At 45.2% G+C, this 26,078-nt stretch overlaps 1 protein-coding gene across 1 annotated transcript in view; it reads left to right on the forward strand.

Moving 5' to 3' along the window:
- Positions 1-7,453: 7,453 nt before the first annotated feature.
- PECAM1 (platelet and endothelial cell adhesion molecule 1) overlaps positions 7,454-26,078 on the forward strand; it is a 519,858-nt gene continuing 501,233 nt past the window's right edge. The window contains exons 1-2 of the mRNA XM_086930914.1: positions 7,454-7,799; positions 9,972-9,998. Of these exons, the coding sequence (XP_086787040.1) occupies positions 7,748-7,799; positions 9,972-9,998 (79 nt within the window). The 5' untranslated portion in view covers positions 7,454-7,747. The remainder of the gene's footprint in view (positions 7,800-9,971; positions 9,999-26,078) is intronic.

Here is a 26,078-nt window from a genome sequence, read left to right on the forward strand (position 1 = left end):
GGGGTGAGGGGGTTCTGGTGATTAAAATTTTACAAACGGACACCAGTGTGCCGGCCCCTTCTTTTCTTCTGACAACCGTATGGTACCAGGAGTTGTGTAGCTATATATATATATATATATATATATATTTAAAAGCTACTGAACAGATATACCTCAAACCGAAATAATCATATTTTAGGTGTAACATTCTACTTTCATACCATGTTTGGTGGAAATCTGTTCAGTGGTTTTTCCTGTCTTTCAGCTAAATTTTCTACAGGGCTAAAATGGGAAGTCATCAATGATGTCATAAATGATGTCAGATAACATGTCATGAGTGATATTGTATTTCCATATGTAAAGCAAACCCCTGTCATGCATGGCCATCTGCTGTACATGGTGGGGGGGTAGACTACAAGGCCTTAGGTGTTTAAAGGGGAGTGGGACCAGCGCCCCCGAACCTTATTAGGCTCTGGAGACCACCTCCTCCAGGTCCTTTTTCAATTTTAAACAGGAGTGAGGGCAACTGGCCTCCTACCCGAGCCTTATTAGGCCCAAGGACCCAATCCCCCAGGGACATTTTTTTATGACAGGGGATGGGGGCCGCATGACCCCCTTCCCCAGTCGCGGCTGGCATGACTCGCGAGTGGTGGCGTGGGTGATGGGGTCACGCAGGGTTAATTTAAATTTTTTAAAGCTTACCTCAGCTCCTGGCCAGGTCCCGCGTTTTCCTGCTGCTCTCGTGCTCTCCTGCCTCCAGCAGGAAGAGGAAGCTGCCACAAGCAGCCTCCCTCCCCTGCTCTAAGCCAATGGCAATGCTGCAATGGCAGGGTTGTGATCGGGGGGACGGGGCCTAGCCGGGCGTCTATGGGGAGGCCATTTTTCCATGCAGGCTGGGCCCCCAACATTGGGCTAGCCACTCCTCTCCTGCCCTCGAGCCAACCAAACTCTTCTTTTGCTTTCTCGCAGTTCGAGAAGCAGAAATATAAAATGGTAGTTCTGCTTCTCGCACTGCGAGAAAGAAGTGGGGTGACGCTCCTATGCCCTAATGGAGGAGCCGCATCTGCCCTTCCCGACCCTGTTTAAGCCCTGGGGTCCCCATTATCCCAAGGCTGTCTTTTTTTATTAAAGGGGAGGGGTGCAATGTGCCCATTCCCTCACCAAGGCGTATTAGACCCTGAGGACATCAACCCACATGTCCTTATTTTATGTAAGTGGAGGGGGCCACATGACCCCCTTCCCGTGCCTTATTAGGCCCTGGGGTCCCCATTTTCCAAGGGCCGTTTTTTTTTTCCTAATAAAAGGGGAGGGGTGTCATGTGCCCCTCCCCTCCCCAAGCCTTATTAGGCTGTGGAAACACCAATCCCAGGGCATTCTTTTTAACCCCTTGCATGCTCCCATCGGCTGTTGGCTGACGGGAGCACTACCTCCCTAGTGCTGCCGACGGAGCCCCGCCCACCCTTTAGAACGCCCACACCGCGGCGAAAAAAACGCCGCGGTTAAGGCGTTAAAAGGGGAGGAGGCTATGTGGCCCCCTACCTGATCCTTTTTAGGTCCCGGGATCCCATTTTCCAAGAGATGCTTTTTTTTAATTCAAAGGGATGGGGGCCATATGGCACCCTCCCCTAGCCTTATAAGGCCCTGGTGAACCCAACCCCCAGGGTATTTTTTTTAAAGGTGAGGGTATCTGCGTGGGCCCTCTGCCTGAGCCTTATTAGACTTTGGGGACGCCATCCTCCAGGGTTGTTTTTTAAAGAGGAGGGGAAGCCTGTGTGCCCCCACCTCTCCAAGCTTTACTAGGTATTGGGGACCCTGTCGCCCAGGGCCACTATCTAAAATAAAGGTGAAGGGGGTCGCGTGGCCCTCTCTCTGAGCCTTCATAGGCCCTTACCCATCCCCCATAGCTATTTCTTTAAATTAATGGGACGGGGCAGCACAGCCCCCCCTTTCGCAAGGCTTTTTATTAAAGGTCGGTGTTCTGCTGCGCACCCAGGACAACCACCGAACATTCATCGGGGGCCGCAGAGGAAGCCCCAGATCCACCGCTGCTCCAGTCACTCCCTGCATGCAGTGGGAGACTGCATTGTTCCTGCCCACAGGGAACAGCTACTAATGCTTTTACCTGGGTGGGGGCTCCTCAGAGCCTCTGATGCTCTGGGGGGGATCCATGTGTCCCTCCTCCCAATACATATTAATTTCAGCCCCGGGGTGGGCTCCTCAGGCCTGTAAAGGCTAGGGGAGGGGTCCACTCGCCTCCCTCCGATTAATAAAACAAAGCAGCCACAATTTATTTTTAAGATCCCGTGGGCATCCCGTGGGATCACAGCATTTCTTGCTAATTTGTTTGCTTGTTTTTGGATTCAGGGAGGATTTATCTAGGTGCTCCCATGAAGGCCAACGAGGTCAGGGTATCCCTACCCTGCGCATTATATATTTTTTTAACATTTCAGGGCAGGGGACTCAGTTCCAGAGTCCAATAATGGCTGCCAACAATTTTTTTACGTATTGCCGGCAGCCAATTAGAGTGCCCGCTCCAGCAGGAGTGTGTGTCCCACAGAAGTGAATTGGCCCAAGGGAGATAAAGCTTTATTTTTGTATTTGCATTCCCGCGAGAGTCTCTTGAGACTTTCGCAGAAGGAACCGTCCAATATACAAACATTTTTTTACCATAATTTCTCAAAAAATACTGAACGGATGCACACCAAATCACAAAAAGCCCAATCTGCAGACCAAGATCTAGCTTCCTTCCAAATTTGGTGTAATTCTGTTCAGCAGTTTTTGCTGCAGCCTTGTCTAAAGAAGTCTATGGAAAATGCATGTGGATTTTGCCTTTTGGGATCCCCATACTTTCTTGGCCCCTGCTTGCTCGATCATCCCGAAACTTTACAAGCACAAACTAGCCAAAAGTAGCACCTTTTTGAAAAGCATTGTGGAGATTTGTTAAACTGTGCCAAAGTTATTAGCAACACAGAAAAAGCTTTTCCTTTGGAACAGATGACCTAACTATAACTACATTGTGCGACTGCCACTAGGTAATATGTATATGGTTATGTGCATTGAGACGATTCTTTTAAATGACTTACGGCAAGTCTGACTGTGGATGTAGAAGTGGTAGAACCTACCTGTGATGTAATGTTTCAGATGTAAAATCACCAATGTACGTTCACCGCTTCGTCCATTTAAGGGACATAAGAGTGTGGGAGAGAAAGTAGAAACAGGCCATCTCATCAAGAAGAGAGGCATTTAAGAATTTTTATAATTCTGGAAGCATGAGTTGATCATTCCATTCATAGTGTGGGAGTTATGCTGTCGAATATCCCGCCACATTTGAGCAACTATAACTACTGTTTGACTCAGGAAAAAGTATTGATGTGCAGTGATGTAATTAAAATATTCTTAGATTTCTTTGAAAAACTGTTCTAGAGTGGAAGAGAAGACTTTTTCGCAGAAGGAGATTGAATTCCGGTTTGTGGAATCAATCATTGACCATGCTGGATAACCCCGAAGAGTGTAGATCCTGCCTTAGCATATGTTGTGATACCTCAGGTGATAGGATTACAAAGGATAGGACTGAAAACCACAGTACAGCACTAAGCAGCAGCTCCATGATAAATCGGTGATGGATGGGAGTGGCACTGGAAAATACTCTAAGTTGGCAGGGTATGCCCAGACGTGGGTCCATTGCTCACTTTGCCACTGGATTCAAGCTAGCCTGGCTGATGAGGGGATATGACTCAAAACCACAGTACAGCACTAAGCAGCAGCTCCATGATAAATCAATGATGGGTGGGAGTGGCACTGGAAAATACCCTAAGTTGGCAAGGTATGCCCAGACGTGGGTCCATTTCTCACTTTGCCACTGGATTCAAAACCACAGTACAGCACTAAGCAGCAGCTCCATTATAAATCGGTGATGGATGGGAGGGCGCTGGACAATACCCTAAGTTGGCAGGGTATGCCCAGACGTGGGTCCATTGCTCACTTTATGGGTTGGTAGACAAGTGCACAGCTGGTTTAACGAATGATAGGAACGAATAGTTCAGTCTTTGAGGTAGGTGCTCCTGTGGAGAAGTGTGGCTCACTGGTTAGAGCAGGCAGACCCTGAAGCAGAGGTCAGACCCGGGACCAGGGTTCAATTCCCGACCCGGCAGGGTCTTGAGAACAAATGTCCACGGACTCGATAATTCTCGCTTCGGTGCCTACTCGAATTATGGGTTCACACTCTGCAACTCTGGGCATTAGCTTGCTTAATCTCCACAATGGCCCCCGCGGCGGGATGCCTGGCTTTCACCTTGGGGATGCCCTGTAGGGGCTATCTCACAGGGAGAAGCCAGGACGGGTTCCCAATGCAAGCGCCGAGATGCCTCCCGGTGCTTCGAGCGCTATATAAGAAGACATAAAAAAAAAGGTGTCGTCCTCTCCACGGGGGACAAGTAGAAATACAAAAAAACTGACGTCAGTGCATTATACACATCAATCCCACATTCAGGAGGCATTGAGGCTATGGAACAAGCCATTTTGAAATTAAATTTGGATGAACCAACCAAAGTTTTCCTGATGGAATTAGTAACATTTACATTATACCAGAGTTATTTTAAACACCAAGATAACTGGTATTTGCAACTAGTAGACACCGGCATGGGCAATTGCGCAGCTCCAGTCTATGTGAACATTTACATGGGTGAGTTCGAACATACTATCATATGGTCCAATCCTGATTGTAGTACAAATCTCAAAATGTGTGTACGCTACATCGACGATTTGTTCATTCTTTGGAAGGACACCAGAGACAGCTTGGAAAGAGCTCTTACCACTCTGAATACCATCAACGATTGCATTAAATTCACATGGAACATCGAATCAAAATCCATCACCTTTTTGGATTTTAGGATCACACTCAAGGATAACCAAATCAACACAGACATATTTCGAAAATCCACAGATCGGAATAATACTTTACATTACACTAGTTGTCATCAAGCATCCCTCAAAAAGCACCTACCCAGGTCTCAGCTACTTAGAGTCAAGCGTATCACATCGGATCCCACAGTGGCTGAAATTCGAATCGATGAAATGACTGATAGATTTCGCTTAAGAGGATACCCCAACCAGATATTGGAAACTGCTAAAAACCAGATCAAACCACTCAATCGTCAAGAAATTCTGTTTAAACCCAGATTAAAACCCAAAACGGACGGCATGGTTGTTGTTTCGAAATTTTCTAATGTAAGTACGACATTCAGGAACATAGTACTAAAACACTGGCCGTTATTACAATTGGAAACGGATTTTAAAGACATGTTTAAATCCCCACCGTTGTTTGCTTACACGAGAGGAAAAAATTGGGGAGAAATCCTCAAACAAACCAAAACCATTAACCCACAGTCACGTGGAACGAGACCGTGCAACAATTGCAACAATTGTCACAACACAATCATGGGCAACAAGATAACACATCCGATGAAAGGTCATGAAATTTCTTTACATATCACAGCCACTTGTGACACCAGCAATGTTGTTTATCTTTTAAAATGTCCGTGTGGAAAGACTTATGTTGGGAAAACTGAGCGAAAAATCAAACCACGTCTAAATGAACATAAGTCCAACATTCGCACCAAGAGTCAAAAATCGACAGTAGCAAGTCATTTTAATGAAATGAAGCATTCCGTTTCACAACTTAAATACATGATTTTGGAAGTTATAAATAAAGTTCAGGGACGTGACAACAACAAGTACTTACTCCAAAGAGAAAACTACTGGATCTATAGACTTCAATCCCTGAAACCATATGGGTTAAATGAACGGATCGAATTTTCCTGCTACCTATAACAACTTTGGTGAACCCCAGGATGGGGTTATCAGTTCTGGACAGTCTCCTTTTTGTAGTATTAAGCACCTACAACTATTTCTCATACATTACCATGTACTTTTCTATGTTATATTTACTTTACGTAATGTTTGTTATTTGTGCATTCACATCACGTTTAGACTCATTATAAGCATTTATTGTTGTTGCATACTGCAACAGGAATCCCACAAAACACAGTCCTATTTTTAACTTTATGCTCCCGGTCACGTGATCGGCATACGGGGTTTGATCTACATTTCCGCATTAGCTTTACACGCCACTGCCGAGCGTTTTTTGAACCAGCGCAAACACGTTTGGAATTTTCCTTTCATGATTTTCTTCAAACGTAAGTTACTATAACACCGCTTAAGATCACGAACAACAGTCGAGCATGCTTGCATTGACCTTGTTACGTTTAGCATGAGCAGCATTCAGCGCCTGTTTATAACGAGTAATTTTTGACTTTAACATGGAGGTACATCCGGCACCATTGCTTAAGAAACCTTGGCTTTATTAAAGTAAACACGGCATTGTCTAACAGCGTAATACCATACCCTGTGTCTCACCCATCGTAGAGCCGCTTTTCTCACGCACACGAACGGTAACTACTTAACAGCATGTTTTAGCTTTCTACCGTGCATTGACATGTTCATTGACACTACTTGAGGATAATTACAGACCACACTGCGTAATATTTGTATTTTCATTGTATTTTCTTAGCATTTGTATTCTTATTGTATTTAAGTTGGTATGTTTGTTTAAGATTTAGGTGGAATATACATGGGTGTTTTTATATGTCGTTTTCTTTAGTTGCTCCCAGACGAAGGGCAGCAGCCCAAAATGCATTGGAGCTGGAGGAAATAATTATTCATATCATGATTCACATTAAGTATGTGGGGAAACTTACTTTAATGGCTGTATTGGATTAAAACTTCATCTACAAAATTTGAATAAATTCGTTAAGATTGTTTCTTCAAGATTGTGGAGGCATATGACCCCCCGATATAAGTGTGCCCTAAGGGATGCAATCAATTTTCAATTGACAGCACTTTGTTTTTTTCCATTGCTCACTTTGCCACTGAATTCAAGCTAGCCTGGCTGATGAGGGGATAGGAATCAAAACCACAGTACAGCACCAAGCGGCAGCTCCATGATGAATCAGTGATGGGTGGGAGGGCACTGGAAAATACCCTGAGTTGGCAGGGTATGCCCAGACGTGGGTCCATTGCTCACTTTGCCACTGGATTCAAGCTAGCCTGGCTGATGAGGGGATAGGACTCAAAACCACAGTACAGCACCAAGCGGCAGCTCCATGATAAATCAGTGATGGGTGGGAGTGGCACTGGAAAATACCCACTGACCTCAGGAAATATGATCCCATCTGTGGGAACCCCATGGACGGGTGGACAGCAGCCAATCAGTACTTTTAGAAATTTAAAATAGTTTAGTCGAAACAAGCACGCCCGAAATAAACAGCGGCATCTCTTCGTAGGTGATGGGACTGCATGCGAATATGTGCTTTATTTTGGGTGGACACTTTAGGTTCAGTTTCTGGCTTAGAAGGCACCACACCCGCTCAGAAAGTTTTCAAGGGAAAATAAGTTCAGCGACCCAATCAGGATAAATGTCACTTCCTGAGAAACTAATCAGCCGGGTGCCAGGACTGCTCGCTCATTGTTCAGCACTTCCAGTCTCCAGTGGAGGGAGTGAGTACCTGACTCTGAGCGAGGAGCCCCGGCGCCTCAACTGCAACCAAGGAGTCCTGTTAAATGCCCTCCTTTCCCAGGATACCTCCTCTTCTAGCGTCTCCTGGAGAGGGGGCCTCCAGCCTTCTTTTTTAGACCTCGTCAAGCATCTTCCAAGGAGCTGAAGTTCCTGGATTATTTTCATTTTTTTAAACCTATTTACTTTTATTGAATAATGTTGTTTTGGACGGTGACTCTGCTTATCACGTCTTCGCGGCTTTATTACTGTAAGTAGTCACTGTTTATTTATTTATTTATTTATAAAGCCTCCGTCTATTCTATCACTTTGAAACATGTTTTCTCTGTTACCCATGTCAGTTGAAGCAAGAATCGGTTCTTTTTCACTCTTACGAACATGCATGACTTTTTCATTTGCAGCTTTACCTGCACCACTTTTACTAGAATGTCCAACACAAATGTATTTTTCACGCCCATATTTAGAGTGCTCTCTCATTCAGCACAAGCATGGCATGAATATGACAATATAATGCAATCAATGGCATTTATAAAAATTGTGCCTGCTCTTCCTTTGGACACTGGGCCAGCCTGCGGGACTCTCTTTAGACGTCGGACTTTTTTAATTTGAAAGGGAGTGCAGACTGGTGAGTGCATCGAAGGAGCGGGGTGCTAGGAAGTTAACCCCAGCCTCGCAGCGCTTGAGGGCGGTGTTTGCTGGTGTACATATTGTACTTTAAAACAATGATTTGAGCACTAAGTAAATGATCATAGAGCCATAGTGTGTCTACTGAGGCACCTCAGGGCCAGATGGACTAAGAGTTCATTTACAAAAGAGGTTGCAAATTGTAGACCAACTTTTTGCGATCAGACTCTAATTTAGTGAAACAACCAATGGAATAATAGTTTCCGTCGTAAAATCACTAACATGGTGTCACAGAATGGCCTAACTAATTAATATTAATGTAGGCAGGACATAATTTGCGACCCCAATGATTAGCTATAAACAGTGAAAGTGGCCTGCAATGGATAGCAGACCGCCCTCCCTGGGCTTGCATTTCTAAATGGAAATCTTTGTTTCTTGTTCAAAAGCAGGACCACTGACAAGCCTGCCAAAACCATTTCCACAGGAAAGGGTTTCCGCGGGGACCCCCTCACCTTTGCAAATCAGTTACTTCTTCCTTTTTTGGAGGAGGGCAAAGGGGGGCAGTTACTGTTCAATGGTTTGGACTGGGAGTGAGTTTGCAGAAATTGATACATTACATACAGGGTCACAATTGGGCCCCAATTACGCCCCTTTCAAATTACAATTCAGTATGTGAAGCAGAACCCATTTTACCATCATTAAAAGCTTTTCTGACTTGTAAGAGGGGTGTTGTGTATTAGAATAAGCATGTTGTGGTTGCAAACCCAGTGATTTTGTGAATCTCAGGGTCAGCGATCACACACTGGCTCAGTGTATCTGGCCTTCTACTCAGTCATTGTACTCACAATCAGATTTAGCCCCAGGGAATAGTGGCAGCAGAATGTAAGGTTTCTGTCACGCACTGTACACAGGAGTATAGCATAGGTAGGGCCTGCCATGCAAGCGGGTCCTAGCACTCAAGGGGCCCGCTCGGCGCAAGGTCTTTTTATATAGGCGAGGTGGCCCGAGTAATCGAAATTTTGAGTAATCGAAATTTTATGGTAGCCCTGTCAAATCTTTCTGGGAGATCCTATTGGTTTGCATTACATCACTCCCTATGTGCTGTAGAAAGTATTTCCTTTAGGTCTATAATGTATTGGATTGGGTAGAAACCTTCTCACCTGGGCCTCACGTTGGTTGCTTCCAAGCTTTGCTGATGTTTTGGTACATCATTTTGTAAGGTAAATCACACCTTTGTGCCTCATCAATTACTTGTGTGTTTGTTTTATTTCTTCGTCCCTAACTTCCTACTGGTCACATTTCGCCATATGGATCTAAGACCAGATTCTGTTAAGCCATTTTGTGCTATCAAAAATACATTCTATGAAGCAAGATCATGGCACCACGCACTACGCACTGTACTACTAACAAATTCAAACACTCCCAGCAGTTTTTGCCGCCAACACACCTATTACCGCTTACAAAAAGTTGTTGACATGATCTGGTCAATGCCTCCGACTAATTCGAATAAAGCAGAAGCAAAACTGTTGGGGATCCATCGTGCCCTAGACGGAATAAAATGTTTACACTTTGCAAAAGAAACCCCTTTGACTGCTGACCTTGGTCAAATGCTCTGTAAAACCTAAAAGAAGTGTTGGATACTGGTAATGACTGACTGATCTTGACTGGGGTAAACATGAATATTTTCTTCTTGCTAGGTACTAGCCTGGTTCTGTTCTTCCAGTGTCTGACTTCTGACTGTTGTGCCAGATTTATGCTCCAAAAGACTGATATATTTTTATTTGGTTTTTTTTCCCAGCTGGAGTGGCTGCAGTCGACCACCATGGTAAGCGTATTACTTTAAACATTTTGTAGTATTTCCCAACTTTTATCCGAGGGTTCTCATTAGCCTGCCCTATGTGACACCTTTACAGATCCTGCAGTCGGACTAAAAGTATTTAGTGTCAAGATACGCTGAGATTAGAATCAGATGGATTCCGAGGGACCTGTTGTGCTCTATGATGCTTAAGATTGGCTGGTGGCTGCCTGGAACTGGTCGAAGAGAGGAGTCTATAGGTCTTTCTGTAGTGGCAGCTTGGGGTATTCTTGAGGGACAGAGAGAGAGCAAGGGATGGGCAAGTACAAAACACCATATTGAAGCCGGCGGGGCCCTTGAGGTCAGGTGGGCTCTCTTTAGCGGCAGCGGCTTTACTGTAGAATGAACAATCCTGGTTCATTCTGCTGCAAGTGTGGCGCGCTCTGCCCTTAGTGTGGACCAGAGCTGAGAAGAAGTGCGCTCTTCATTCCGCAGTCTCAGAGTGACTTTAGTCCACGCTCTGCTGGCTCTATACTTCGCTTCCTTCAGTGGGGACCACCATGGTCTTATGACCACGTCAACCAGCGATAAAGACCCCCAGCAGCTTTGGGTGCCACTGCCCCTGCATCAACAATCCTTTCCCCTTTCACTATTGGTCACGTTCCTTCAACACTCCCTTCCTTCTGTGACGCATTTCCTGTGTGTCCATTACCACAATCCACTGTTTCCCCAGTTTTGTGTTTTTGACATAGTAATGTGCCCTGCATACGCAGATGCAGAGAGTGGAATATGCGATGTATTCCCGTGGGTGATAGTGTTGAGGTGCCAGGATTCCCTTCCCTGAACTATGATAACAGTTAACATGCCACTCTCTGCAGATCCGCATATGTGGTTCATGGTTTGCTCTGTTTCGTATGCAGGAGTCACAGACACATGGATGAAGCCAGAGCTAGCATACATGTGGTTAGAGCTGTGCAGTCAGATAAGAGCTCTGTAAGTTGGGCTCGTGAGGCCTGATCAGTTGTTTTAACCTGTAAAGTGGCAGAAACATTTTATTTGCAAGACAATACACAGCGATTTCTAAAGACAGTTATACTGTACTGTAGTTGTAATATGCATGTTGACCTTGGCACTGTAGTTGCATTGCTTGAATACAGAGATCAAAGTGTTTTCCTAGTTTTACGTGAGGATTATCAGACATGTACTTATGTTTCCATACCTGTGAGCAAATACTGTATAATGTCATCTATACCGGGATTATTGAACACAGAAAAACGCACAATCCTGCACCTACACTGACTTTTTTATTTGCTCTGTTTCTTTGATTTATGGACGGAAACATTAGACTGAGAGTTGGGTTGACCACATACAGCACCAACATTGCCAAACTTTACTTTTAAAATATCAGTATAAATATCAGTAGACAGGTTGTTTAAAGCATAGGTGTTAAAACCAGCTTGAAGTAACAAACAGCACCGTCTGGGTGGTCATACATCTGAAAAAGTAGCATGTATGCCGCGGCCTATTGTAACAGGCCTACAGGTAACTGTCTACTTTTTATTTTATTGCTTTGTAAAGATGCATGTCTACAAAAAGAAAGACTATGGGCTAATATTTAACTAGGTTTAGCATACATGTTCAAACGCAATCTAAACCAGAACGGTATGCTCTTCCTCCTATTTAGTACAGATAGTTGTCTTCCAGGGGATCCTCATCAATAGTCATAAGAATTAGAATATTCCCGCCCATGCGCGGGACCCCGGAAACACTATATTATATGTGCCCCACATATATATAGGCATATATATTTATAAATAATATATATATAAAAACAAGCAATAGCAGCCAAATCACATTAGAGCTGAAATATGCTGTGAAGAATTTCCACCATACATGTATAATAAGCATTAGAAACATGAGAAACAACACCAAAGATTGTTTAAAAATTGTTTTAATGCTCAGAAAGCAGTAGAAATTCTCATAACTCACTGGAAGCATAGGAAGCTCCCAGGCTGCATTGCAAACACACAGTCTAAAAAGACTGAAAAGCTAACCTGTAGCTGAATAGCAATAAACTGACACCGTGCCTTTAAGGCACTCATGACCCCCTGTATCCCATCATGCCCCAGGGGTGACAGTTAGGTCAGTTGTTCTTTCCGGCTCCTTCAGAGAAGGACCCTGGTTACACAGCTCCACTATTTTTCTGGTTTTTTTTACAGAAAAATACTTCATTTTTGACAACTTTTACTCTTACTTCAACATTTAACATCTAGTCAAGTAAGATACTGCTTGTTTTCAGCAGTTTAGTGAACATTTTCTTCTGAGAATGCCTTCACTCTTTGATAAATGTCCTTCTTGTGGCAACAAGAAGGCAAAATCAGACAACCACGACGTCTGTATCCTATGTCTGCCTGAAGATCATGATCTAGGCACCTGTCCACATTGTGAGCACCTGTCAGGAAGAACTCTCAAAGACAGGGAGAGGATTCGAATTTATGGCCTGGCTCACAGGGCTTCAAGAGGAAGGTCACCAGTGAAGAAGGGCTCCAAGAAGGCTCATACATCTTCAAGAAAGAAGTCTTCATACCCTTCAACTTCAGCGTCGGGCTCGGCGCTGAGAGAAGAACCACAGGTGGAGTTTTCCTCTTCAAAACTACCGTCGACGGCGGGCTCGCCGTCGAGAAGAAGACCAGGTACGTCGACGACATCGAAAGATCCAGCTCCGTCGTCGAAATCCCCTCCGCCGACGTCAACCGGGCGACAATCGGCGTCGAGGAAGGCTACTCCGCCGCCGTCAACCGGGCGACGGTCGGCGTCGAGATCTATTACCCCTCCGCCGTCGTCAACCAGGCGATGACCGGCGTCGAGGGAGGTCACTTCGCCGTCGTCAACCAGGCGACGACCGGCGTCGAGAAGTGTGACCCCTCCGCCGTCGTCCAAGAAGCGGCGCTCGGCGTCGAGGACCAAGACCCCTCCGCCGTCTACAGTAGCTCGTCGATCGGCGTCGAGGAGGCAGTCTCCGTCAGTGCAGCGTCGGCGCTCGGCGTCGAGGGTGCCCAATACCCCTCCGCCGTCGTCGCACAGGCACTCGACGTCGAGACAGAGATCTCCGTCGACGGCCGACCATCGCCGTTCGACGTCGAGGCAGAAAGCTCCGTCGACGACAGGACATCGTCGTTCGACGTCGAGGCAGAGAGCTCCGTCGACGGCCGGTCATCGCCGTTCGACGTCGAGGCAGAGGACTCCGTCGACGGCTACTCATCGCCGCTCGACGTCGAGAGACTACAGATCCTCTCATGGACATTCGGGGTCGAGATTGTTTGATCCTCCGACTCCCCGAAGGCGTTCGACGGTGAGAAAAGAACGCTCGACGTCGAGGCATTCAGATGCAATCATGGTGACGGAATCTGCTTCTCATCATTCATCTTATCGGTCCTCTGGCTCCTCAACTGAACATTCAAGGTCCAGAAGCCCTATACGCAGATCTCCTGAGCGTCGACCAGATCCGTCGGCCGAGCGAATCAGGCTGTCACCTAGATGGTACAGCTCTTTGGACCATTGGCGAGATGCTGGGGCTACCAAGCGTATGCAGGAATATGCCAGCCCACACCACAGGTCTCCTCTCCAAGATCTGGTGGAGGAGATGGACAGGCTTAGCCCTCCCAGGCGCAAATCCCCTGTGAGACTACCCACCAAATCGCCCAGAAAATCCCGATCTCCTAGAGGGGAACCTCGGATGGAAGGTCGGATAAGGTCTCGTTCTCCTAGAGGCAAATTGCCCGTGAGATCGCCAGCTAGATCTCCCAGAAGACGGACAGAAGATCGGATCAGATCTCGCTCTCCTAGACGAGAGGAGCGTTCAAGAAGGTCACGGGAGCGGAGACTCAGTGCTCACCGTAGACGTCGACGTACTCCGTCTACTTCTTCTACCAGATCGTCAAAGAGGGACTACTCCCCAATGTTGACGGACAGTCCTGCGTCCAGGTCCTCCCCAGTGGATGACATTGGCACGTATCTGGATGTGCTGCAAAGAGGAGCGCTTAAACTGAATATCGAGATGTCTGTCCCTCAAGTAACAACGACAGTCATTTTTGAAACTTTACACAAGAAGGCCATCTCCAGACCTCTGCTGCCTTTAGTCCCGGGGATTATGGATCCTGTCAAGGAGGTTTTCCTAACCCCAGCAGCAATCAGAGCGGTACCAGCCCACATTCAGAAGAAGTACAAACCGGCGGCGTCTGACCCGGTGTTTGTAAAATCTGACCCTCCAGCAGACTCTGTGAGTGTGGCAGCGGCGAGGAAAACACATGCGGTTGCTGGTTCCTCTTCAGTCCCGCCAGATAAGGACAGCAAAACACAAGACTCCTGGGGTCGAAAGGTTTGCAACTCTGCTGCTTCCACTCTTAAGGTCGCTGGTGCAGCTGCGCTTCTGGGTCGATATGACAGAGCCTTATGGTACTCGATGGAAAGATTCAAAGCCAAGCTGCCAAAAGAGGACCAGCAGGACTTTGAAGAAACTGTTACAGAGGGGTGTCTGGTGGCGAATCAGATGATAAGCACGGCTGCGGATGGGGCGGTGCTTTCGGCTCATTCCTATTCCCATGGAGTTTGTGCCAGAAGATCGGCCTGGTTGCGCCTTACAGGTCTGAAACCGGATGCTCAGCATCGGATTCTGAATCTTCCCTTTTCGGGTTCCGCTCTCTTCGGAGAACATGCGGACGAAGAGATGACCCGAATGAAGACTGAGCTGGATACGGTGAAGGCGGTGGGCTTGGAGAAGAAGAAAAAATTCAAGCGCCGCTTCAAGACCAACAGGGGGAGAGGGGCTCAACAGAGGGTTCAAACCCCTCAGTGGTCCCAAAACAAAACTCAAGGGAAACCCCAGTTTCGTGGCAAGCCCAGCAGAGGTAGAGGAGGTCACCAACAGTCCTCCAACACCACAAGAGGGGGAAAGGCCTGAACAGAGGCTTCCTCTGGCGCCGTTGCCCACTCCAGTGGGAGGAAGTGCTTCACAACACCTGGCAGAGTGGGTCAGCATCACAAAAGATCAGTGGGTGCTGAATATACTGCGCAATGGATACAGGATACGTTTCCGTGCTCTTCCAAAGAGCATCCCTCCAAAGAGCTCTTGCCCTCACCAGCTAAGCTTGCTCCGACGAGAGGTGAAAATCCTGCTGCAAAAAAGAGTGATAGAAGAGGTTTCTCCCGCTCTAAGAGGAAAAGGAGTTTACTCCAGATATTTCCTTGTCCCCAAAAAAGATCAGGAGGACAAGTTCAGACCAATACTCGACCTACGACTATTAAACAAAGTCATCGTCAAGGAAAAGTTCCGCATGTTAGCGCTTCACCAAATATGTCCACATCTTCAAGCCGGAGATTGGATGTGTTCGGTGGATCTGCAAGATGCGTACTTTCACATCCCGATTGCGCAACAACATCGCAAGTACCTAAGGTTTGTCGTAGGGAACAAACACTACCAGTACAAGGTGTTACCCTTCGGTCTCAAGTCCGCACCACGAGTCTTCACCAAATGCATGGCAGTGGTGGCGGCTTTTCTTCACAAGAAGGGTCTCTTCATTTACCCATACCTGGACGACTGGCTCCTAAAAGGTCCATCTCCGGTACAAGTAACGCACGATCTGCAACTGTGCCTGCACCAGCTACACAGACTCGGCCTCCATGTGAACCTGGAGAAGTCAGTCCAGCGGCCTACACAGTCCATCCACTACCTAGGCTCCGTTCTGGACACAAGATTGGGAAAAGCGTTTCCTTCGGAGGAGAGACTTTTTTCCATGAAACAGAAATGTGGAATTCTGCTGGAGTCTCGGCTCCCAACAGCCCGACAAGTAGCATCTCTACTGGGTTCCATGGCGTCCTGCATTTTTCTCATCCCAAACGCCAGGCTGAGAATGCATCCTCTACAACAGGCTCTGGAGGATCAGTGGGACCAAGCGACAGGACGCTGGGAAGATCGAATCAATCTTTCCCAGGCGACGAAAGAGACCATCAGATGGTGGACTCGGAGAAAGAATGTGATGGTGGGGGTGCCGTTCCACCAACCCGTTCCTTCCCAGTCTATAGTGACGGATGCCTCCCTGCAAGGCTGGGGAGCTCACATGGGTCCGCTTCAGATTCAAGGCCAGTGGTCTGCGCAGGAGCAGACATACCACATCAACATGCTGGAACTCAGGGCGGTGTTCCTGGCTCTCAAAGCTTTCCTACCAGCGATCAAATCCAACTCAGTCCTGGTTCAGACGGACAATACGACCACCATGTTCTATCTGAACAAACAAGGAGGCACAAGATCTCGCCCACTCTCTCGAGAGGCTCAAGCAATCTGGCATTGGCTTCTCTCTCGAGGACTCGCAATAGTGGCAGTGCACCTTCCAGGCGAGTTGAACATCAAAGCAGAAGCACTCAGCAGGCACTTCGAAGATCAGCCAGACTGGGTGCTAAGCGACGAAGTAGTAGAAGAGCTTTTTCGTTGCTGGGGTCGTCCATCCATAGACTTGTTTGCAGACGACGAAAACACCAAATGCCACGCCTTCGCGTCCAGGTTCCACCGGCCAGGGACGCAGGGGAACGCTCTACTGTTGGATTGGGCAGGGATGTTCGCATACGCGTTTCCTCCCCTAGCGCTGATTCCGAGAGTAGTTTCCAAGCTCCTCAGGTCGAACATGGAAATGATCCTGATTGCTCCGGATTGGCCTCGGCAGTGGTGGTATCCGGACCTTCTACATCTGTCTGTGTGTCCACACAAACGACTCCCTTGCAGGCCGGACCTGTTGAGCAAGATGAACGGGAGGATAATGCATCCCAACCTCCCATCATTGAACCTAACAGCATGGCTACTGAGGTCCTGCAATATGGACATTTGAACTTGCCTCCCGAATGCATGAGCATTTTAAAGGAGGCTAAGAGACCTTCCACAAGAGCGTCCTATGCATTCAAGTGTAAAAGATTTTACTTGTGGTGTAGAGATCATCACTTGGACCCGACTAAGGGACAGGAGGATGTCATCTTACCATACCTCCTTTCCCTAGCAACTGCTGGTTTAAAGTACACTTCAATTAGAGTGCATCTGTCAGCTATTGTAGCATACAGAAAATCACCTGATCAGATGTCTTTCTTTCAGGTTCCAGTGGTTAAGGACTTCCTCCAGGGGTTGAAGAAAGTGTATCCCCCTGTGCGAAATCCTTCTCCTCCGTTGGAATTAAACCTAGTTCTATCCAGGTTAATGTCACCTCCTTTAGAGCCCATCCACAAAGCTTCCGTACAACATCTCTCTTGGAAGGCAGCTTTCTTGGTGGCGATTACCTCTGCGCGCAGAGTAAGTGAGATACAAGCGCTCGGTGCGAAGGAACCATATACTATTTTCCACCACAACAGAGTAGTCCTAAGGGCTCACCCATCTTTCTTGCCTAAGGTCATCTCTGATTTTCATATAAATCAGTCTATTTCCCTCCCTTCTTTTTTCCCAAATCCTACGACCCCAGCCGAGCGGTCACTTCACTCCTTAGATCATAAGAGAGTGCTTAAGTTTTATTTGGAAAAGACTAAAGGGATTAGGAAAACGGACCAGCTGTTTGTGAACTATGGCTCAATGAGAACAGGTTTTCCAGCGGCCAAGAGGTCCATCTCCAGATGGATTGTCTCTTGCATTAAGTTGGCCTATCAGCTAGCAGGCAAACCTTTGTTGATGTCTCCAAAAGCGCATTCCACTAGAGGGAAGGCCGCTACAGTAGCTTTCTTGCATGACATTCCAATGTCGGAAATATGCAAGGCTGCAACCTGGAAATTAGTTCATACCTTTACGAGGCATTACTGTCTCAAATCTGATTCCAGGGCCGATACTCAAGTAGGGCAAGCCTCCTTGAGGAATTTGTTTGGGTAGTCTATAGTCTACTCAGACTTATTGATGAGATTACTGTCTTATCATTCCTTTGCCCGCAGGGATGAGGAGAGGCTCGCTACTCTATTCTAATGCGTATGACTATTGATGAGGATCCCCTGGAAGAGAAGGATTAGTTACTTGCCTGTAATCCTAGTTCTCTTCCAGGGGTATCCTCATCAAAGTCATAAGCAACCCTCCCGCCTCCCCGGGCAAAGGATACTCTTTAATAAGGAGATATTGTTAACCTATTTGTTATTGGGTTTGTTTTTCAGTCTCCGAAAAGAACAACTGACCTAACTGTCACCCCAGGGGCATGATGGGATACAGGGGGTCATGAGTGCCTTAAAGGCACGGTGTCAGTTCATTGCTATTCAGCTACAGGTTAGCTTTTCAGTCTTTTTAGACTGTGTGTTTGCAATGCAGCCTGGGAGCTTCCTATGCTTCCAGTGAGTTATGAGAATTTCTACTGCTTTCTGAGCATTAAAACAATTTCTAAACAATCTTTGGTGTTGTTTCTCATGTTTCTAATGCTTATTATACATGTATGGTGGAAATTCTTCACAGCATATTTCAGCTCTAATGTGATTTGGCTTCTATTGCTTGTTTTTATATATATATTATTTATATATATATATATGTATATATATATGTGGGGCACATATAATATAGTGTTTCCGGGGTCCCGCGCATGGGCGGGAATATTCTAATGCTTATGACTTTGATGAGGATACCCCTGGAAGAGAACTAGGATTACAGGTAAGTAACTAATCCATGTGTGTATTGATCAATATGTATGTTTAGTCAGGTCAGGAGAAGGTAGTCCTCCTTTTGGAAAGGAACACTCACACACCCAATCAATTAGGTGTCTTGCTTCATCATCGGGTCTGCTCCTCGTCGGGTCGGCGTTGCAATTCCCGATCGGCAGCCATGATGGTGCCTTTTAGCTGAGATCTTTTTTCCTAGCCGTTGGGTGCAGTGCGAGTGAGGGAACTAGTGAGTGTAGATGTGAGAAATTTGAGGCTAAAACAGGAAATAGTGGTCCACTCAGAACTATTTTAATGGAACTGGCCAGTATCCTGATTAAAATAATGATCAGCGTTCCACTGTTTTTAACGATAAAGGGTAGTACGCTATGAAATCAGGCCAACATATTTCTTGCCAAAAGTCTGTTGGACTGCAATTCTTCAGGGCCAATGTACGGTCTATCTACACTTTTTGGTGGTGGTCCAGTGATTGTGACAATTAGTGACCACCCTTACAGCCCCCTAAAAAGAGGTACCTCTAGATCTTGAACATCACCCCGAAAGGGTCAACACTGTATGGCAACTTGTACCTGCAGGTGCTGGCACTGAACAGTGCAGTGTCGTGCAGAACTTTGTCGCTGTGACTGATGACCTATCCCTCACTCTGCCGGTCCTTGGAGGTTGTATAGATGCAACCACGTGGCTTCGTGGATAATTTAGAGTGTTTGTACGTAAGGTAGGCGCGTTCAGATAGACGAGGGAAACATGATCCTTGGTAGGTGGAAGGAATGCATCATAGGTTGGCTATTGCAGAGGTAGTGGTGGAGACGCGATCAGTTTCCCTCTTGACTTGTGGAGGCAGAGAGAGTGTGGACAGTACTGTTGAAAGGAGATGTTGGCAGTCGGTGGATGGTACTAAAAGTGCAGCTCCGGAATCAGATCTCCCTATGTCTGAATCAATGGTTCACATGCCTGTAGTGCCAGTCCTCATCCAAGTCTGGCCTCAGCCTTCTTCTCCAAGGGACATTCATATGTGTGTTTGCAGACCATACTTTTGTTGACAGATTTCATGGGCTCTATTTAACCAGAACAGAAGAGACTAGATTTGTGAGGACTCACAGTCAATGAAATATATTTGAGTCGTAAAGGAGATTCACATTTTCTTTAGTTTTCGACAAAGGGCGAACTCGTGTTTCACGACAAACAAGTCGCTTCTTCAGGCCCAATTCAAAGTTACATATTATACACCTTGGATCATTATTATAAGAATAGCACTGATAAATTTATTTTAGGACCGATTGAATGTAAACATCCGTACATTTAAGCTCAAAAACATTACACACCATAATACTCTCGGATAATTCAAAGTTGTGTTCGGTACACTTTACAGAATTTTAATGTATCTTTATTATAGATATGCTTGGTAAAGGGTTTTGTCATCGTCATCAAGTTTATATTGGCTTCTCTGTACTTCGTGTCGTGAAACACGTTAGCCCTTTGTGTCGAATTAACACATGAGGGAAAATGAAAGAAAATTGGAATTTCCTTTAAGATTCAATCATTATATTTCATTGACTGTAAGACCTCAACAATCGAGTCTCTTTTGTGTATTTTTAGGCAGGTCCTGAGGGAGTGATCCTGCAGTTGTGTTCGAGATCGTGTTTAACCCTTGTAGATCCTATGTTTCCCTCCAGTTCCTATTTAACCAGAGTTTACTGGCCGGAGCATAGAAAGGATGCAGCCTCTCAGGGTATCTATTGGCTTTGGAACAGAATATTTTTGGCATGGAAGAGAGGACTTAAAAATGAATTGTAAACTCCTGTAGGAGCCTGGGCAGTGCCTTGTGGGCAGGCCTTATATGGTCACAGCTTTTCAGGTTGAAGTAAAGGCTAACCTCTAGATTTTGCACGTGTTACAATCTATAGATATGGTGTTCAATGTAGATTCCTTTGAAGTAAAAAGGTGATCCTGTGAGCCTCAATTGCCAGTTAATTTGTAGGCGTAGCGAGCTTTCAGATAAAGGAAAGTTGAAAGGTGCTGCCCTGGACCATGGTATCTGTTTAGGGAAGAGAGGTCACTTCTAAGTCAACGATTATGCTGAGATGATTTACTTTCTGCAATAGGCTAGCGCAGCCTTTTAGAATGTCGCCACATGACTCTGATACGTAGTTATCTTTCATCCAGTACCCCATCCAGGTACAAAGTGCTTCTGGACAGGCACCCCAACATAGCCATATGGAGATGAACCTGGTTGTCATTAGGATATATCTAAAAATGCAGCTGTTACTGTTCGATTAAACATTCTGTGCCCAAATACAGATGTCAAATAAGGATAAAGGGGAAGTACCTGGAGCATATCTTATTCTTACACTGTCTGTTATCTGTGTTTATCTTTTTAAGGTCGGTTCTTTAAGTTCCCATTCAATGTCTCAGTGTACTCAGAAGAATGCCAATGTCCACAGTGCTTTAACCTGCAGTGAGGGTAGAATATCAAAGCTGCATGTGGCTATCACCCGCAGTGTTCTCAAGTCTGAGTCCCTTTCATGCATCTGGCGTCTGATGGATGGTTATGGAGAAAGGTGTGAGTCCCATATACTATTAAGGGTGTCTACACCTTTCTGGGATTGTACTGAGCGATGTGGGCATGAACCCCCCTGAACCTAGTAATGTAAATGCCCAGCTCCTCAGAGTCTGCAGTGCTGTCTCTCAGACCAGCGCTGATGTTTCTGTGCTACAGGAGGTCAGGGACTATCACTTTTCAGGGAACATGTCAGCAGATCTCTTAATGTCAGAGTGGGCAGTAGGAGGCCCTTCTCAATACATAATGCTGTCCACGGTTGACACAACATAATAATGTTTTCAATCGTGTATTCTAAACCTGCATCTTCGTCCTCGCCTGTGTATTTTAGGGTTGAGAGTAATGGCTGTCTTTGTCTTGTTTTATCTCCTTACCCTGTTCCTTGGGTCACATTTTACTGAGCAGGTCTGGTTGGTGTAAATGTCCTGTACCTGCATTGTCCCATCCTTTGAGAACTATCAAGTGTCATTATGACTGTTTGGATTTTCACTCTTTAAAGGGAAGTACACCATTATCTGGGTACGATTGGCAAGGCCTGCATGTAGGACGCGGGGACTACTGGCTAGGTTTAAGTACAGATGGATCTAGATTCTAGAAGGTATGTTGTCCACAAAGGTACAGTAGAGTTGGTGGTTATTCAGTTTGGATCTCTCGTGGTAGTAGGTGTTCTTGTAGTGCTGTGTTAAACTCCATGAGCGAGTTTGAGACCCAAATGACAGAAGTAAAGGAGTGAGCATAAGCACATAAAAGGCACAACATTGGAAAAGGAAAAAGGTGGCTTTGGTGTGTTCAGAAGGTTGTGTTTAGCAGATCTAAGGTTATGTTATGGTGAGTAGCATGAAAGAGGGTCTTCAAGAAAGCTGGGGGTCAGATTGCAAATCAATGTATATGCTATGTTTGGTCATTTATATAATGGTGCATTTTTGCCTTTATCAATTCTACTTCTTGGTGGTAGTTGGAGGTGGGCCTGTGCCTGGGGAGACTGACTAATATCTAGGCTGAAAAATTCAAAAACTTATCTGGGGGAGATTTGGGGCAGTTAGGAAAGCCAACCACTAGACTATTACAGTAATCAAATCTGCTGAAGCAGTGTAGTAGGGGATCAGGGAATGGATTTTACATGTTATGTAGTTGGAATGATGCTGATGTTGCTATTTTGGAGATGAAGATCCGCATCTATATTGATGAGCTGAAGAGGACATTGAGGTTCTTAGCTGATGAGGTGAATTCCAGTGAGTCAGGGAAAGATGAGATACGATTACACTTTTTCTCATGTCAGTAAAGTTGTAGGAATCACCTCATTGTTTCACAAGTAGGAGTCTATATGCCGCCTATTGACTAAGATGCTGGATCAGAAACCCTTTTGTTTGAGAATATCTGACTATTATCACTACAGTGACCACAATCAACTTAAGATTGAAAGCAGGTATTTTTAAGTGTAACTCATTTACTTTTTTGTTTCTTACTGTTTTTAATTATTTTGTACTGTGTATATATTTTAAGGTTTTATGAAAGTGTTGCTCCTTCAACTAAGTAACAACTACAGCTCAGTATTCCAACTTGATAGAGAATGTAATAACAATCATATACTCTGTCTTATCCGAATGATCACCTTCTCCTTTGAGTTAGGTCTTGGCTCCCCCACGAGACCCAAGCAACCTTTAAAATCCAACTTCCCTTCTATATGCCAGAATGCTGGCCAGTATAGAGCACATGTAGTCTCACCTCAGATACTGCTAGGTGATTCCTACTTCTTCACAGATCAGGGAAAACTATCCGAAATCTTAGCTAGACGTGCTGATTATAGTCTAGACCTTGGGATAAATATTGTCGCAGTGCTGTATTGCTTAGCTTCCATCCTTAACACAGTATAAGCATGGATTCTATTGTATAAGTTGATGAGTTCGTGATCGAGGGGATGGCTACTGAGGTAATTAAAGAGCAATGCTCATTTAGACCCTTATTCCGAGTGGCCTCATAAATTCCCATATGTATAGTAACTTCTATCACCACACATGCTGATATTATGAGTTTTGCAATAAGAATTGCATGTCCTGGATACATTTCGGCAGGTCAAACCTGATGTTTTTAATTGGGGGATTTGCAGGTTATAATGTTGTAAGTAACAAAATCTGCATGTTTTTCCTAATTATCAGGGAAATAAATTCTGACCCCAGTGAGTTGTGTTTTATCTGGTACAATAAATATCACACCAGTTTCCAGGCAACTCTTAATGAGGGGCTAAAAGTTTGAAAAATGTGCATTGTTGGAATACCCATTGAATGATGCGATAGTAGAGAGATGGAAGCCTTTCCTATAGAAGATTGCACCTCTGGTAAGATTGACCGTCTTAGCAGAGCAAGCTGCCCCCCTCTATCCATCAAATATGGAAACAATATGGAAGAGTCACATACAGAGAGGGAGTTCTGAAGGTCAAATCTTAATACGGAATTGATGGAGAAGATGAAAAAAAGAATTAATGTTCTGGGAATAGAGAGACTAGTGATCGAGGTCCTTGACCCTACCCCCATGCCAATACGTCCTACATCAGTGGCAGGTGTTATCAGTCCTTTCCCTCTCACCCTCATACCCATAAGGAGGTAGTGAAACTGTGTGCAGTGGTCAGGACGTGTTGGTGTGATTGGATTATTTTTGACTATTGTGTGGGATACACAGACTTAGTGCAGGTGAGGAAGCGACAGGTTTACTCATCCTTTTACCTCTCTATGATAATGCATCGGTAAATGAATAAGCCAAAAGAGAGCATACACATTTGTAGAATCATAAGGGTTATGTTGGTAATAAGGACACCTCTGCTCTTTCCCCTATTGAATGCCATTTAAATACCAAGGACACCTTGAAGTAGCACCCTAAGACATGGGAGAATTGTGTGCATGCTACTCAACATTTGAATGGAAGGTGTAAGATAAAAAGAGTTGATGTTTGAGGATTTCTTCAACCTTCTTTTGGTAGAGCATGTTTAGACTCTTGTCTGGAAGAGTTGGGGTAGGACCCTGCTGATGTCCACATTACAGAGGTAAAGAAGTTGTCTTTGAACAGTAGAATGGCGTGTGACCACCCAAATGAGTTAAAAGGGTTAGGGTTGTCACCAGACTCACAAACAGGGTGGCCGACCAAAGCAGCATTGCCAGGACTATTCCAAACTTTAGGGCGCCTAACAGCAACAGAGGCCCAGAGGGACTTCAGGAAATCTGTCCCTAACCTACACTTTTGTTACTGGTTAATACAGCAATCTATCAGGCTGTAAAGATCGTATATGCTTACGCCTCAGAGACATCTTGCTAATGTTACAAAGAATGGTTAAGGTCAAACTTCAGACAGAAGAATGTCCCCATGAGACATCTCTCATGTTTCAGAGAGTGCATGAGCTCAAACTTCAGACAGAAGAATGTCCCCATGAGACATCTCTCATGTTTCAGAGAGTGCATGAGCTCAAACTTCAGACAGAAGAATGTCCCCATGAGACATCTCTCATGTTTCAGAGATAGCATGAGCTCAAACTTCAGACAGAAGAATGTCCCAATGAGATATCTCTCATGTTTCAGAGAGTGCATGAGCTCAAACTTCAGACAGAAGAATGTCCCCATGAGACATCTCTCATGTTTCAGAGATAGCATGAGCTCAAACTTCAGACAGAAGAATGTCCCAATGAGGCATCTCTCATGTTTCAGAGAGTGCATGAGCTCAAACTTCAGACAGAAGAATGTCCCCATGAGACATCTCTCATGTTTCAGAGAGTGCATGAGCTCAAACTTCAGACAGAATAATGTCCCCATGAGACATCTCTCATGTTTCAGAGATTGTATGAGCTCAAACTTCAGACAGAAGAATATCCACACATGTTACAATCACCTCTCAGACTTTAGAAATAAACTTTTCACTTAGGTATAAAAAAACTGAAAGAATGAGATCCCTGATAGAAAACATATCAAACTAATTTTAAAGATTCATGCATCTGACGGCAGTGCTATCCCTAAGACTACAGATGTCTTAAAGACCCTTGCAGTTTCACAAAACTTTCAGTCTCAGGATACCGCCATCTGAGCTGCCTTCCACATTACAAAGAAGCTACAGGTGAGAAAGGCTATCTATCAAGTTAAATACATGTTACAGGCTGTAGCCTCTGACTTCATTGCTATATTTAGACAGCTCACACAGGTTTACAGACAAAGGCATTTATCAGGAAAACTACGCTCCAGGTTACACAGTCATACAGGCAGTCAACAGACACAAACATCCATCACTCGCTGGACAAAGACCTCCAAGCAAGTGTCACCTACAAAATAATTATTCATCTTATATTACATACCTAGTGAGACATTCTTTGGACATCCCATCTATAATTTGTTTATGAGTATCTTACAAAATCAGGCATATGACTCAGCAGCCATTAAAAGTATTACATGCCTTGCCCATATGACACAGGTAGAGCAAGTGTCACCTTCCAGCTGGAAGGGAGGCAAGATCCCTCTTACAACATATTTTAAAAAGATAGGGCCAAGTACTATATTTTTCTCCAAGGCCTTCCACAGTTGTCTTTTGTATTGTTCCTGTGCAGTGCCAAACCGGGACACATTGTAGTAGCCTTTGGTGAACACCTTACCTGTGCCCAGGTTCAGACTTCTTCTGACAGCAGAGCTGTGCTTCTTATTACATAAATAGAACAGGCTAAAACGTATGACTGCAGGACTTCATGCTGCAGAGATCGCACAGGTTCTGACATATACCAGCAAAGCTATTCCTTAGCTTAAAGATGTCTGATAGGCTTGATCTTTTCCTCAGATAGCAGGGACCATCTGTCTATATATACCTAGGTGATGGCCTCCCTCCATCAAAGCACAGCCCTCCAACTACCAATTGTAAGGGCCTATAAT

The sequence above is a fragment of the Lissotriton vulgaris genome, chromosome 7, assembly GCF_964263255.1.
Source record: "Lissotriton vulgaris chromosome 7, aLisVul1.2, whole genome shotgun sequence".
NCBI lineage: Eukaryota > Metazoa > Chordata > Amphibia > Caudata > Salamandridae > Lissotriton > Lissotriton vulgaris.